This window comes from Haliaeetus leucocephalus, unplaced genomic scaffold (assembly GCF_000737465.1).
Source record: "Haliaeetus leucocephalus isolate CR32 unplaced genomic scaffold, Haliaeetus_leucocephalus-4.0 Scaffold577, whole genome shotgun sequence".
Classification (NCBI taxonomy): Eukaryota; Metazoa; Chordata; class Aves; order Accipitriformes; family Accipitridae; genus Haliaeetus; species Haliaeetus leucocephalus.
Window position 1 is genome coordinate 820,114 of NW_010973013.1, and position 15,460 is coordinate 835,573.

The 15,460-nt window shown below is 38.0% G+C and overlaps 1 protein-coding gene across 2 annotated transcripts in view; it reads left to right on the top strand.

Annotated features, from left to right (window-relative positions):
* The window catches only part of CNIH4 (cornichon family AMPA receptor auxiliary protein 4), an 8,711-nt gene extending 300 nt beyond the window's left edge, over positions 1 to 8,411 (top strand). The window contains exons 2-5 of one of the 2 annotated variants that reach the window (XM_010577699.1): positions 1,196 to 1,264; positions 2,303 to 2,415; positions 7,490 to 7,630; positions 8,213 to 8,411. In XM_010577699.1, coding sequence (XP_010576001.1) covers positions 1,196 to 1,264; positions 2,303 to 2,415; positions 7,490 to 7,630; positions 8,213 to 8,240 — 351 coding nt within the window. In that variant the 3' untranslated portion in view covers positions 8,241 to 8,411. Of the gene's footprint in view, positions 1 to 1,195; positions 1,265 to 2,302; positions 2,416 to 7,489; positions 7,725 to 8,212 lie in introns of those variants that run through there. The other variant, XM_010577697.1, reaches the window with a different exon arrangement.
* Positions 8,412 to 15,460: the final 7,049 nt, after the last annotated feature.

Here is a 15,460-nt window from a genome sequence, read left to right on the forward strand (position 1 = left end):
GTGCCCGAAATACGTTCGTTCCTCCGAGCGGCGGAGCTCGGGGGGGCTGCAGGCTGCCACGGGCGTGTGCGGCCGGTGCCGCGGAAGATACACGGTCCCTCGGCAGAAGCAGCGTGTGCTCGGCGTTGGTGTAGAGGAGGGGGTGTCGAAGCATGCTTCACCCCCTCAGAAACTACCCAGGCCTCAAAAAACGTGGCCACGCGATAGCCTTTTAATTGTAAGGATACCTGACTCTTATTTCAGGTGTGAGCTGGTAGCTGGGAGACTGAGAGTTCCCTGGCAAACAGAATTTCCATATTCTTTGTTACAAACTTGCCTGCAGTCTTCGCTGCTCTGGCATTGTTAGAATGTAAAAGCACTCACTCATTTGGCTTCCTTTTCTTATTCTTCTGAATAAAAAAGAACAGGGTCTCGAACTCTTTCAGATCCTGGTGCTGTTTCAGAATCTAGCCAGTTCTCCTAACAGAAAAGAAGTACAGAAGCACCTGAAAGAAATTCATCCTAGAAGGATAGGTTATTTGTTGAAAAATGAGACGACTTTTTTAGGGATAGGAAAAAATCTCATGCTTTTTCTTTTCCTTGGACAAAAGGAGTATGAGCTTTACAGGACATAGCATGATGGTGTGCACACGTGCATCCTCAGCCTTTTTTGAAAGGACTTTTCTGTCTGCAATCTTCATGTTTCAGTTGCTGAAAGTTCATTTGCTAATGATGTTACCCTCTTATTTCCTAGCAAAGTATGAATCAATCCAATGTTGCTGTAAATGTAAAAAAAGTAGATCCACTTCTTAAAACTGCACTGTTTAGCTTTATTGTGAGGAGAGTTTAAAAAGTGCATTAACTTTTTCTTTCTTTTAAGTTCTGGCTTCAAGTGCTGTAGTAATAATTCTGATACTAAAAATACCGAGTTTGCCTCCCTGGTCTGTTCTAAGTGTTGAACTGAACTTTAGCACTTGTGCAACAGTTGCCGTTGGAAAAACATCATAAAATCACTTGGCCTGATGATAAAACGTGGCCTAACTTTCTCCCTAAAGTAGGAATGAGTTGTAAATAATTGAAACGTGCCTTTGGCAGATCAGCTATAGAACAAGACAGTCTACGCTGAGAGCAGAGTGCTCTCCCCAACTTACTGGATAAAAATAAAGCGTTGTGTATTCTGAGTTACCATACAATTTTTCCTTATCTTGGACTCCAGATAATTACACTATCAGATTTGGAATGTGACTACATTAATGCTAGATCATGCTGCTCAAAACTCAATAAAGTAAATTATTCTTCTTTGCATTTACTGTGGTTTAAGAAACAGTCCTTCATCTTAACATCACAAATAACAGGGGTGTAATGTATATCTGAATAGCCTTGACTGGTGGTGATATTTTGCATGTATCCTTTATTTCAGTCTGCTTGTCTTTTTCCGATACCCGTCTTTGAGCAAATTCAGTCACAAAAGGCTGTTCTTCTAACTCTGAGATGGGCTGCTACTCTGAATTCCTGGGACTAAGACTTAACTCTTCACAGAGCTCTTGAGTTCTGTGCTTTTGTTCTTGTAGGTGTGCCACACCAAGGTTGTCCACTGGTGACTGTTCAGATCTTTATAGCAACTTTCTCTGATGCTCCTGTATAATTTCTAACCTCTCTTGAACAGTAGAGAGTTTCACTGTGAGAAGGAAAAGTACTATTTTAAACAAATCTGCTTAAAACTGATTTCATTAAATCAGTGTGACCTTTCCGCATGGGTGTTCACTTTGATTTAAAGGTATTTTCTTTCTTAACGTAAGAGAGAATGCTACAGGATACTATCAAGCCAAAAATGTGTTAATGCTAGGGGCTGACCCAATTTAACTATGCCAGTTTTCATATTGATCAACTTTCTTGTCTGTTCCAAGCCTAAGGGTGTTTGTCCTGTGTCTGTGCAGATTTTAATTATCTGCTTCTCTCATTCCTAAATCCACTGTTCTCTGCAGTGATTTCAAATGAGCACTGTATACTTTCTTAACTCGCTTTCTTAAGTGCTTGTGTAATATAGCTGTGTTCAAACAGCTGCTGTGCTTCTCTAGAAATTCTTGTAATACTTGGATAAAGTACCTCTGTTGTAATATCTTAGGGCCTGATTTCTGGCTTGCTTACGTGGAATCTGTCCAAAGGTCTTAATTTCCCCGCGTTGTGATGAAATTGCATGCTTCTGCTATGAATTTTCTGTCTGAGTTTTACATGATTAAAATCAGATGATAACTCTATATAGATCTCTCAGAAAGGAATTTACATTTGTGCATATAACTCTTCTTTTCTTGCCTTTTTACAGTGGGTGGTCCCTGAGGTGATTGGCCATGCTGTTGTAACAGTATTAATGCTTATTTCATTGCACTGGTTCATCTTTCTCCTTAATTTGCCAGTAGCAACATGGAATATATATCGGTAAGTGCAAAGGGGCTTGTGTGCTTTTTTTTTCCCCGCTGTTACTAGTTTAGCTTTAAGCGTAGTATGAAGATAAATAATGTGTCATGATGAGATGTTTCAGTTACATTCTTGAGCTGCTAACTGTCTTCATGGATCTAACTAACATAAAACTCTCCTCTCCTTGCAATTAAAATTACAAGAAACCCAACAGTGTAAAGGATATGAAACTTTTGGCCTTTCCTTGCATTCTTTCTAGTGCCCAGGAACCTTGATTTGTGAGTCATTCCCAAGTTCACAGGAAATGATAGTATGTTAATTGGGATTGTGAAGTAGTACTGCAAACATAGTTGTTAATGTTTTTCATGCTGTGCCTGTATGTCTGATAGTGATATCCACGTAAAAATACTTAGGTCAGCATGGGTGATGGTTGGGGAGGATTTGGGAGAATAAAAAGTTATTCTCTTCAGCTTTTTGTTATCCCCCATGTTTGTGGTGTTATCCCCCATGCCCTCCTTCATTTACTGTCTTGTCTCTCTCCGTCATTTGTGTCGTTTTTGGTCTCCCATCTTGCCTCTTTGTATCTGGAAAGGTTTGCAGACTTTTCATCTTATGACAACTGTCAGTGTTACTGGTCTTTGTATACTGGGCTGTCCACTGCTTTGAAATGGTTTACTTACCAGTAGGGGTTTCCATGTGGCAACATTGGGACTGTCGGTGCAAAAATGTTCTTTTTATTTTGTATCATTTGATGTGCAGAGAATTGAACCTTTACAGGTGTTATGCTAATGAAAACTGGGTGTGGATTTGTCACAAATTGTCTCTAATCACTATACTATGGGAAGTCCAAAAGACCAAATGTTTAAACATACAGGTATGAAGAGTTGGCTGTAATTCTTGTTTGCCTGAACCTGCTAGGGCTAACTATTTGCAGGGATAGGTGGAGTTGCTGTTAAAATTAAACAAGAGGTTTCATAGGTCTCATTAAAAAGAAGCTGAGGATTCCTTTACTGATAACTTTGTTGTTCTTGGGCAAAATAACCATGCATTTATCACCCTTGTTTTCTACAAAACTGCTAGCAAAGCCTTCAGATGTTTCTGAGCTGGAGTAATATGAGACAGTGTAACTTGTGTGCTTAATAAACAAACGTTGCCTAAATGCACACACATAGGGATAGTTTTGTTTGCCCACCTGTATGTGCTGTATTATACACAATTGCACAAAATGACCAGTATTCCCTTTGGTATCTGCTGGCAAGTATGGAATTTGCATTCGATGTTTCATTTAGGCTAGACTGTTTCTACAGAGACACTAGAGAAAGAATGCATTTTCTTTGAAGCTTTCTTGTACTGGTTACCCCTTTGCTGCTTCCTTTTGCTTACTTATGTTAATGTTTAAAGTAGCCACTTGCTTTCCCTTCTAAACCTGGTCAGAGAGAATTCAAAAAGATACAATTATTTCCATTTCCACACTTCAGGCAGTAAGCTTTGACTGCTGTGTTGAATTGACAGCTCTCATTTTATATTTGTCATACATGGAGTAGACATTCTGAATATCCTAAAATCCAGGATTGTTTCCTCAATTTTAGATGTGTGGTTTCAGCAGTAAATGAATATGACAATATGATACTTTGCCTGTCCTGCCAAAAGAAGTCAAAATGTTAAGCTTGTATTACTAATCCTGCCTTCTTCCTGAGGATCAAGGAGTTTCACCCACATCAATAGCCTGGACTATCCTATCTGTAGTGAAGGAGTTAGAGGTCTGCGAAAGCAAGAGAGTTGTTTAGCATTATAAAGGAAATCTGATGTTTTGGGATAGAACTTATATTTGACCCAATGATCAATGGACAAAAGGTATGGTAGTCAGAAAAATGGTGGATTGTAAAGTAGTTTGAATACACTGAAGAGAGGAGAAGGTGTCAGTTACTAAACTGGGATTAAGTGGGAACAGATGAAATGTGAACCCATTATCACAAGCTGTAAACTTTTAGCATCAGCTGAATGTGTTTGAATTTTTCTTCATATGTTATAGAGTTTCAGTAACCAACTTCTGGAGTAAATGTTGCTGCACATGAATTCAGAAAGGTTTAAGATTATCATTCTACTCCAAGATGAGTACAGAAATAAAAATAATTGTGTTGAGATTGAAGAAGTCTGTGCTTTGTAGTATATCTAAGTGATAATAGGGAGAAAGGTAGGATAATCATCCCTTCCCCTTATTACCTTTCCTTCAAAACCTGCTTAATCTTGATGAGTAAATGGCAGTTACAGGCAGTACTGGCTTAATTTACTAATTGTCTCAATGATTTCAGTAATCTCCAGTGAGCCATAGCAAATAAGCTGCTTCAATATCTAGTTTTAAAACAAGGAGAATGTGAGACAAAACTAGACTGTCTCACATTCTCCTTGCTTTAAAACTAGATATTGAAGCAGCTTATTTGAAATCTAATCATATTTCAAAATAGGTTGGTGTTTTTTAGTTCTTAAATATTTCTTAGACCTGCTACTATGTAAAAGAAGCAAGAATTACAAAGGAAATGTTGAATGTGAGTAGGCAAAAAGAAAGCAACTCTTAAAAAAAAAGTTTAACATTTCCCTTTCTTCTTTGTTATATAGACCTGCTTGAGACAATATGTCCAAATGATGTGATTCTTGCCATGTCTTTAAGTAGATCATACCCCTTTTAAAACTGAACAAGTAGAAAAAAAAAAGTTAAAAAAAAAATAAATCTTTAAAATACAGTGAAATTCTTACCAGGACTCCCACATCCTTTACAAAATTGTCTAATCTGGAGGGAAGTGCCCTGTTGCTGTGGCAGCAGCTTCCACTGAATGGAGCTACTGGAGGCACTAGTGTGTATGTTCATTAAAGCTGACAGTTTTCTTGTTCTGTGTGGCTTTGCTGCAGAAGTTTTTTCCTGTTTAGAGTATGACAACTGGCTTGAGTTGGGTTTGTCAGCATCTAGCATTGCTGTGTCCATGACTACAGTTCCTTAGATGTATAATAAAAGCTTGTGGGCCTCTTGGAAAACCTATGTCCCAGGTTCCGCAATTAAGTTGCATCATTTAAGTGTTATCATTCTTCTTAAAATGCAAAATTAATAAATACTACCTTTAGGGCATTCATATCCTAGAGATATATGGAAACTATGCACTCTATTTCTAGGATAAATTAGTACAGGAAACTCGTGTTCTTCCTTTTATTCCAATAAAATGCATTACATTCCCAGTAAATGGACAATAATTTGTGTTATAATACTAAAAATAGAACAATTGCTTACAACTTCAAATTTAGAAGAGAATTTCAAATTGTAAGTATTTCACATGAACTATTTTTAATGGGACATAATTGTCTTTCTTATTAGTCAAATATGCTGCAGTGCTTTTTAATGCCTCTGTGAAAGACAGACAAATACTGTGGTCTTAACTTTTTTTTTTGGTCTCCTGCTAGAAAACATCCTTATTTCTTGTTCCCTTACTTCCCCTCCTATTATTAAAATTGTTGTGGTTTAACCCCAGCCAGCAGCTAAGCCCCACGCAGCTGCTTGCTCTCTCCTCGTCCCAGTGGGATGGGGGAGAGATTTGGAAGGGTAAGTGAGAAAACTCGTGGGTTGAGATAAAGACAGTTTAATAGGTAAAGCAAAAGCCGCGCAGGCAAGCAAAGCAAAACAAGGAATTCCTTCCCCACTTCCCATGGGCAGGCAGGCGTTCAGCCATCTCCAGGAAAGCAGGGCTCCATCACGCCTAACCGTGACTTGGGAAGACAAACGGCATCGCTCCAAACATCCCCCCCTTCCTTCTTTATCCCCCAGCTTTATCTGCTGAGCATGACATCGTATGGTCTGGGATATCCCTGGGGTCAGTTGGGGTCAGCTGTCCCGGCTGTGTCCCCTCCCAACTCCTTGTGCCCCCCCAGCCTCCTCGCTGGTGGGGTGAGGTGAGGAGCAGAAAAGCCCTTGGCTCTGGGTAAGCACTGTTCAGCAGGAACGAAAACATCCCTGTGTTATCAGCACTGTTTCCAGCACAAATCCAAAACATAGCCCCATTATAGCTACTATGAAGAAAATTAACTCTATCCCAGCTGAAACCAGCACAATAATGAATGCTGTAAGAGGTGGGGGAGTGCCTTTTGGAGTACAAGTGGTGCCATTCTTCAAGTATATAAAGAAAATCCAGAAGTGTTCTGTTCTGAGACCTGGCTTTTGCTCCAGGTGTAAGATGGGGAGTTAAATTCCAGTGTAGAAGGAGTATTATTCCAGGAAGGTAGAGCCTGTGTGACATTTAAGTGAAATAACAATACTGTTCTATACTAAGCTCAGATGGAGTGAGAACTTCATATGCTTGAATCTGCTTTCTTGGGAGATGCTTACGACAAAACAACGTGCTGCTTGTTGAATTTTCACAGGAGATAAACATTTGTTTTGCTGGTTTTATTATTCCTTTTGCTTACATTTTGCTTTGTTTCATTCAGCTTTTGTTCTTATTTGGGTTTGAACAGTATATAACTTCTTCAGTTCTGCCCAATCTCTCATCCTGTCAGCCTCAGTGTCTGCTGAGATAACACAGGATGGTTGTGACAAAGATGGGAATAATACGCAGATCCTTTGTCTTGTCTTATGCTATCTCATTTTGTCCACTGGAGTTTGTGATTATCTGTGTGGGTTTTTTTGGTAAATAAATCACTAATTCTTATCTAAATTAATTCTTTCTTTTCTAGTCTCTTTCATCTAATGCATCTTTCCACTGTGGGTGGATGTTTTCCTTCGCAACACCAAGTAACCACGAACAGCAATGAAAATGAACTGGAATTGGCTATTACCTGAAAATTCTCCCATTTATACATGGGAAGCTGGGCTGATGCTTTTAGTACTTCTTGTCCTCTTATTCTTTGTTCATGGGTTGTAGTGGTAGAGATACACGCAATATCCTGAAACTGAAACAGAATTAAAAGAGAGCTTACTTATGTTGAATTGTGAAACGTGTCTTTAGATGAAAGTCCCTTCTGTGCAAGCTTTCCCCCTCCCCTTCCCAACTCTCTCTAATGTTTTGATGACTATGCTTCTGGTTTTGTTTTTGTTTTGTTCTTAAACTTTCAGGTACATTATGGTGCCAAGTGGAAACATGGGGGTGTTTGATCCCACAGAGATCCATAACCGAGGACAACTGAAATCGCACATGAAGGAAGCCATGATTAAACTAGGCTTTCATCTGCTCTGTTTCTTCATGTACCTTTACAGGTTAGTTTCAAAAATTGTTCCCAAGGAACAAAGGAATTGTTTGCCAGTTATTTTTATCTCCTCTATTCTGCTAGTGTAATTGCTGGTATTCGTATGTTATCTTTTTGCATCCTGCTAAGCCTCAATAATATATTTTGACAGCTATCTGCGGGCTCATTATATGCCTTTATTCTTTCTCATCAAACATTGTTTGGAAACTCAGACTACTCCTTAATCTCAAAACCACTTTAACCACAATATAGAGAGTTACATGATTTCAGCACCTAGAATAAGCGGCCTTTTAGAATGGAAATAATCTTGAGGACCAAGTTTATTTTTCAAGTTCTGTTTTAGAAAATAAAGTTGATCTGGCTAAGTTACAGATGAGTTCTGTGATGGGGCCACTTACTACAAGACGGAAGAACTACTGTTCTGCTGCAGTATTACTTCTGCAGTCCTTGTCTTTATAAGCAAAGCACATAACATGGTTGCTTTGACTTTCTATTTCAGAATCAAGTGCAGTTCTCTCATGAAAATGATAGCTGTTCCTACTTGCACATGCTTCAGTAATCCACTGGTATCATGTTTTCTGTTTTGTCACAGTATGATTCTGGCTTTGATAAATGACTGAGAAGTTGAAAAAGAACCATTAGCTGCCAAATTGGGTCATCACTCCAGTGACTGGTTGCGGAGCCACAGACACCTTCTGAACAAACCTAGATAAGTGTTGTCATGCAGTATATTTTTCCTCTTTGAACAAGAAGTATTTTTCTGTATTTTTAACATAAAATATTTTCAAAAGACATTGGATCTGTGTAGCAGTTGTTTTTGTTCCTTTACAACCCAAACTGCTGGAGCTGCTGCTTCTGTAAGATGAAATCCTTGCTTACAGAACTGATCTCATAGGAATTAAATGGCGAGAAGGGAAACTCATTTCAGCAGTGTGGGCTGGTAATATGGTAGTTCCAGAACAAATTTAAATGCAGCAATCACGTCTGCTTCTTACTGAAAGGTGTCAGGATGTGCCTCTGGCTGTCAAACTGTCCTATTAGAGCATAGTGTGAAGCAGCACTTGGAATATAGATTTTAAAGTGGAACAGTAGCACAGCTTGCATCTTTGTGTCAGTGTTTTTTCCAGCTAAAAAGCAATGGAATAAAAGTTATGCTTTTCTCCCTTTCCATCCCTCCCTCCAATAACCTATATGAAGTCTTGTGTTTGGATGGATTAAGGTCCCTTTGGTGAAAGTGGCACTTATGTGTAAGACTGAAAAACAGATAAGAAACATGATTAATACTTGCTTTTTCCCTTTAACTCCTGTTTTGTTATTGAAATACATTATAGACCTCCATACAAAGTAAACATCATATTGCACCAGGGCTGGAGTTGCTTACAGAACAAAAGGCTATCTGCAGTCACTACCCCATGAACCTGCTATTTCCGTATCTAATTCTGGTGTGGCTCTGCTTTAAAAACACCAGCAAACTTTTAAGTTCTTTTTGTGCAGCTTTTGCATCAGTGATAAGTATTATAAACCCAAGTTTGTACCCTCACTGTCCAATAACTGTCCTTAAATTTTTTATACGTGCACGGAAACAGGTTTTTTGAAACAAACACATCAAGTGAAATACTTGATTATAGAACTGTATTTTTTAAGTCCTAAAACTTAGGAAGTTTTCCTTTGTAAATACTTGTTCTTTGGTGTACAGCTGTAGTTAATATTGTTTTCATGGCCAGCAGTGAAAAGGCAACACTGAAGCTTGATTTCTCTAGATACCTTGTGTTCAATGTTTGTTCTAGGAAAAGTTTGACTTCAAAATTATGACGGATGGAGTCCCAAGTTCAGCTGTTGCAAAGATGAAAGAGTGCTGAAAATTAGGCTAATTAAAAAATAGCTAAGGAAACACCTACCACAGCTGCACGCCACTGACTACTCAACACCACAAAAAAACTACAGAAAGTATTGCCTTACAAAGCTGAAACCCAGACAGGATGTAGGTCTAGAAAAAGGAGAGCAAATAAAACTAGAAGAGAGGAAAGTCAGTAACTTTTGTAGCAGCTTATATGGTAGGCAATTATCTTATTTGTATGTGAAAAAACCCACACTACACATATTTTGGGCGTTATTTATTAGAAGAAAGAGCAGTGTTAGTAAGCTGCGTAAGTCCTTGCCGTAGCACTAACAGTAGATAACTTTCATTAATGATGTTTCACACAGAGAAACATAATCATTAATTTGTCAGTCCACCACTTAAACGAGCAATATTGTATCTTATACTAAAGACATGATTTTTGTGATAAGAGCTTATTATTAATGAAAATGTTTGTAAGATACATTGTCTTCAATGATTTCTAACTACCAGCATCTTGCAGTTACAGTGATGAGATTAGATAGGGTAGACCCCTTCCCTAATGAAATTGGTAAAATTTATCACTCGCTATGAAAGGCTTCTATTCTCCTCTACTGAGGGAAGTGTTTCTTCAGAGAAGGGAGCAGGACAGGGAAGGGTAAGGGAAAAGAACATATCTGGGGAAAAAAAAAAAAAAATGGGAGTAGCATCTGTCTTAATTTATATCCCTGGCCTAGAGGTATGTTATTGTGGATTCCTCCCCACTTCCTTCTTCAAGAGTGAATTATTAACCATGATAGGCCAACAAAACAAAACCCAAACCAAAACCAGGTCTGTGTTCTAAGTGGTGGTTGTCAAATACTAAACTTTTATATGAATGCAAACTTCCCACCCCACTTTTTTATATAAATTCTCTGTTCCTTCATAGCTAACAACTTGTTATAATAGTTTTAAAAACCTCAGTAGCATGTTCCAGAGACTACAATTCTACTGAGTAATTACACTGGTAATTTTGAAGCCTTCCTTACTGTACAGGGTCATTTCCTGCCTTAACAGAGAGCTTCACAGAGCTCAGTGTTGGCAATAAGAAAAATGTATTTGTAATTGCTAAAAATGTAGTTCATTAGCTGGAAATAGGGATCCTACAGTCATCTATCTCATGGGAGATGCACAGAAATTTTATAGTAGTAAAAATCAAAACAAACTCCCCATTTTCTGGGTCTCCATCAAGGGAGAACAGCACAATTTAAATCCAAACTTACTGTACAGAATTTAAGACAATTGCAAACTTTAGACTGATTTTAAATAAAAATTCACTTAACTTCATCACTATGATAAACAGATTCTGTCCTAGTCACTCACCAGAATATATTTCCCTTTGGAACTGAGGTACCCAAGTATAACTTCATGAGGGGACCATTAGCTTTTCCTTCAAATGATTAGCTATGATTTATAGAAAGCTGATGAAATGATGTATGAAAATCCCTGGCCTATAGGGATTCTAACTTTTAAACAAAGCTGTCAAGCTCTTTTCCTCACCCACAGTCTCAAGCCTGGTCAACTTGCTAAGATACTAGTCATTCAACAGTTTTCAGAGAGATTAGGTGGCTGTTACAGTACTGCACTTGAAGGGGATTAGTTAAAATATGTACAATAGCATGTTTTCCCCTAACTAATCATTACAGTTAAAGACTGTTGGTTATTTAGCCTATTTTATTAAAGAATATACTTATCACCTCATCTTAGTAAATTACTGTTTTTTTCTGAAATAGTTCTGTATTATGGAACACAGTAAATCAGTGGGATTAATAGTATGACTAGTAGTCCTAAGAACAGTTCTACATGCAGGTTAACAACCTATCTGAAACCCTGATAAGCCCATGGAAGCAAATCTTTACCTGTTCAGTAGCAGCATAGCTTTATTCTAATTCTTTTTCTCACAAGAAACTCTCTAGGATTTTGTACAAATGCTAAGAAAAGACCATTTTTGCCTGTAAGGATATGGCAATGATGAGACTGGAGGTAGTGATACAAAAATTTGGGCTATGTGGACCACCATGCAGTTATCAGTATGTTAACCACTTTATCTTTGGCAGAAACATTGGAGACATACCAACTTCAGTGATTACTCTTCAGAGCATTATAGGTCTTTTGAAGACTGCCATCTTTCTGTAATGAGTCGATACCCTAAGCATGTGCAACACATGCAAAGTAGCAGAGGGATGCATCAGACAGCATGGAAAGCATAGGCCAAGGTGTAAAGTGAGGGAGTAAAACAGAAACTGTCCCTCTGGAGAAGTACCCGACCTCAGGCAGAGTTTGGATTTAAGCTCATTATGAAATGCTCATCTACTATCAGGTTCCTTATGTAATTTCTTTTAAATAACCTGAAAGGTTTAAAACAAACAAAACCCAATTAATTTAAAATCTTACATATGCTGAAATTTCAGTTCAATAGAAATCATGTACCTGCTTCTCTTGCATTCTTCTCACCAGTTAAAGGCAGACACAGGACAGCAGATTAAGCACAGTAACAAACCGAGCCAAAAAAACTAACTTCCTTTATCCGCTGTGTGGATCATTTATGGCTGAAGTGGTTCTACAATCTAGCAACCCTCCTGCAAATCCTAGTACCCAAGGGAAGCAGCACATGGAAAGGAGTAAGGCATGCCCCTTCTGTTTGCAGCTGCATTTAAGCCATAATTATCTATACACTGCTTAAACTGTAAGAGAGGGAATAAAATCAATACAAAGGTGCTACTAGAGGGAGTAAAGACCTTCTAATCAATATAGAAGCTCAAAGAATTAAAAAATTGAATGCACTTCAGCAAAAGGTTTGAGTTTGGAAAAGCTACAGGAAGGGGAGGGCAAATTTAGGCACAGCTTTTCATTTAACAGAACATTAGCTAGAGCCAAATGAAAAAATGCCTAAAATGCAGGACAAAGATGAGGTCCTGTTTTAAGGCACAGGGAAGGAGGGACAAGAATGTAGGCTTAGTTGGAGGGAACAAAGGCAACAGTTGAGAAGTAGCTTCGAGAGCTCTCAGCCACAAAAGCTGCTTAGGTCAGCTTCAGATAGAAGTCTGGAGGTCCCTGATAGCCAGTTTAAGAGAGTCTAAGCAGAAGATGCAAGTACTTCAGGACCACCTGCTTAATATGAAGTATCAAAAAACCCCACAAAACCCACCAATCACCTAAAGAGACCCATGTCCAGTATTTAAGCAAGCTCCAGCATTAAGGAATCGAGGTGTTCATGGAGCCTCAAAGGAGCAGATGTTCAACAAGTTAGATAAGCACAGAACGAGACACAGGCAAGTCAACTGCTAAAGGTATGGTGAAAACGCAAGTGTGAGGTAGATTAGAGCCAAACATAAAAAAATGGAAAGCCTGCACACAACACTGAATTCAGCTGCAGCTAAATTGCCACAAATTAATTTTCCTAGCAAGGAAGTGAAATACTACAAATATGGAAGAAATCTATAATTAATGATCAAGAAATTAACATCCAAGTCAGTCATAAGTGAAGTTAGGGAAACTAAGAACTATTCATTCCAGTTATTTATTCTGTTTATTGAATTGAAAGAAAGGGAATACAAACATTTCTGTTAAGTGCTGTGCACCAACATGGAAAAAGTGTAATTTTTTTTTTAAAAATCCTAATAAAAACAAATCAGAAGTTAATGTAGTTCCAATTGAACAATTTTTAAAGATATGTTTAAAATACTACACGTTTATAAAATAAAAAAGTTAAAACGGTGTTCTGTAAATAATTAGTAAAACAAGTGAAAATAAATACGAGACCCAAAGTTCTTATGTTTTTAATGTAATATAGCAAAGAAATTTTTAACTACTTAATATAATCCGAGGAGTAACAAAAATCCAGAAAGTTTAAGAACGCAATCCTTTGAAACATTTAATATCAGTCCATAGCAAATAGTCATTACATACCAAAAGCTCTAAGTGTTAACTAGTTCCACCACAACTCCATATAAATCTTGACAATTTAGAAATCTTGAGATCAACAATAAAGTTCTTTTCTTGATCTCTACAGCTTGGTTTGTAAGTACATACATGCTTTGAGGATCCATTTTGTCCCATAAGTTTTCAAGGAGCCAATAACTTTTCCATCTGTGCCTAAAAATGTTAAAGATTCAAATCTAGCACATATACCCTAACAATGAAAAATGTTTAAGAAAAAAGATGGGGCACAATGAATTTCAAATTTATAAAAATATACTGATATTAACCAAAACCTTCCGGTCAAAGGACACTTCACATACACACGACTTAAAGTATGCAATAAGACATGACAAGTACCTAGAACATTTCGTTCTCTGTCTGTTCATGGAACACATGCACACACACATTCATACCTGATGGGAGCAACACTCTCACAGACGTTTTACTGAATCCAGATTATCTGGATTAATAGACAGAAAACTTGTCTACAGTTTATTTCAACAACTAGAGGCAGCTACTGCAGCAGTAGTTCAACACTGCACACTTCAATTAAGTCCACCCTGTTTTAAAAAGTGTCAGAGTTAATGATTTTTTTTTTTTCTTTCTAAACATCATTAAAAGTAGTTTTCAAAATTAAGTATGGCAGCTGAAAATGGACTCAAGCCAATGTGGAAAAGACAGGAGGAGGTCAAAAGGAGCATTAGCCATTTATGGGATGGGTGTTCCTCTTAATAGTTGTCTCAAAAAAATTAGATACAAGTTTATTTTGTAGCTAAAAATATGGACAAACTATTGAAAGTGCATTTTTCCTCCTCCCCCTTGAGTTACAGTAGTTTGTCTGTTGGTCAGTAAATCCTGCTTTTTACATCCATTCCTCTTTCTCTATCCCCCTCCCCATTTGGGTCTAGAACACCTCCCCTCAAACTACAGCTAATTGTAGGAGTCGCAGTTTCCTGCTAAGGAAGCCTTCAAAACTGATTTTGGGTGGGAGTATCACAGCAGTGTAAAAGTATACAGCTAGACACAAACTCCCAACAACATACTGTGTTTTATTAAACGTTACCTGTTTGAAGCCAAGTTGAGAAGTAACTGGCAAGATCTGGACAGATTTCTAGCTTGCATCTTTGCTCTAATCATAAAAAGAAGTTACTTTAAAGTTGGAGAACTTTAGAAGACAGAGGGAATTTAAAACAAAGGTGTCATTTCCCCCCACTACCCTCCCCTCCAAAACAAGGACAGATCTAGCATTTTCCCTTTTGTGCTCCATTGTGCCTTGAAAATTACTTACCTGAACAGCTAAAGAACATTCAGATAATAAAATGCTTCAGCATAATTTTTTTAAAGATCTGCCTTGACAACAACCTGGGGCTACTGTGAATATTTTAAGCCAACAGTTGACCAGAGAAAGTTACAAAAGGAGTACATGCTTACAGTATTTTCCTCTCTAAAACGACAGGTCTGCTGACTAGAAATACAGTGATGTATTGTGGGTGTGTACTTGTTCCAGCCTTAGACTCCAGCCTATGAACATTTTTAAGCACATGGAAATCAACATGTTGCAAATGAGCAAACTTATTTGGTTTTCCCCCCCCCATAGCCTCATTTCATAGTCAGTGTACAAAAAGTATTGGTACTTTTCAATTCACATATTGTGAATGCGTGACATGGTAGAAATAGTTCAGGTTCCTCTTTGATCTACAGGTTGGAATGGTAGTCATTACCACTAGATCGATAATGTCAGTTTACTGTGGGACCAAGTAGTGTGGCAAAATGAAGATCACTCTCACCTTTCTCTCATCTCTGCTCATCACCCATGAGCAGCAGACAGCTATGCAATACGCTGTTACTGAGACACTCTGGACACAGTGCCACCTCTATGGAGCTTTCCTTTACATTGCATAGTTGCACCACAAAACTAAAGCGGAGATATCAGAACACGTGCTGCTCCCTAACTCTGCTTCTAAATACCTGAAGTGTATTTTAGAGGTACAAACCAAGTCCAGAAGAGAAACCCCAGAACAGAGGGGCAGTATTTTGGTAAAA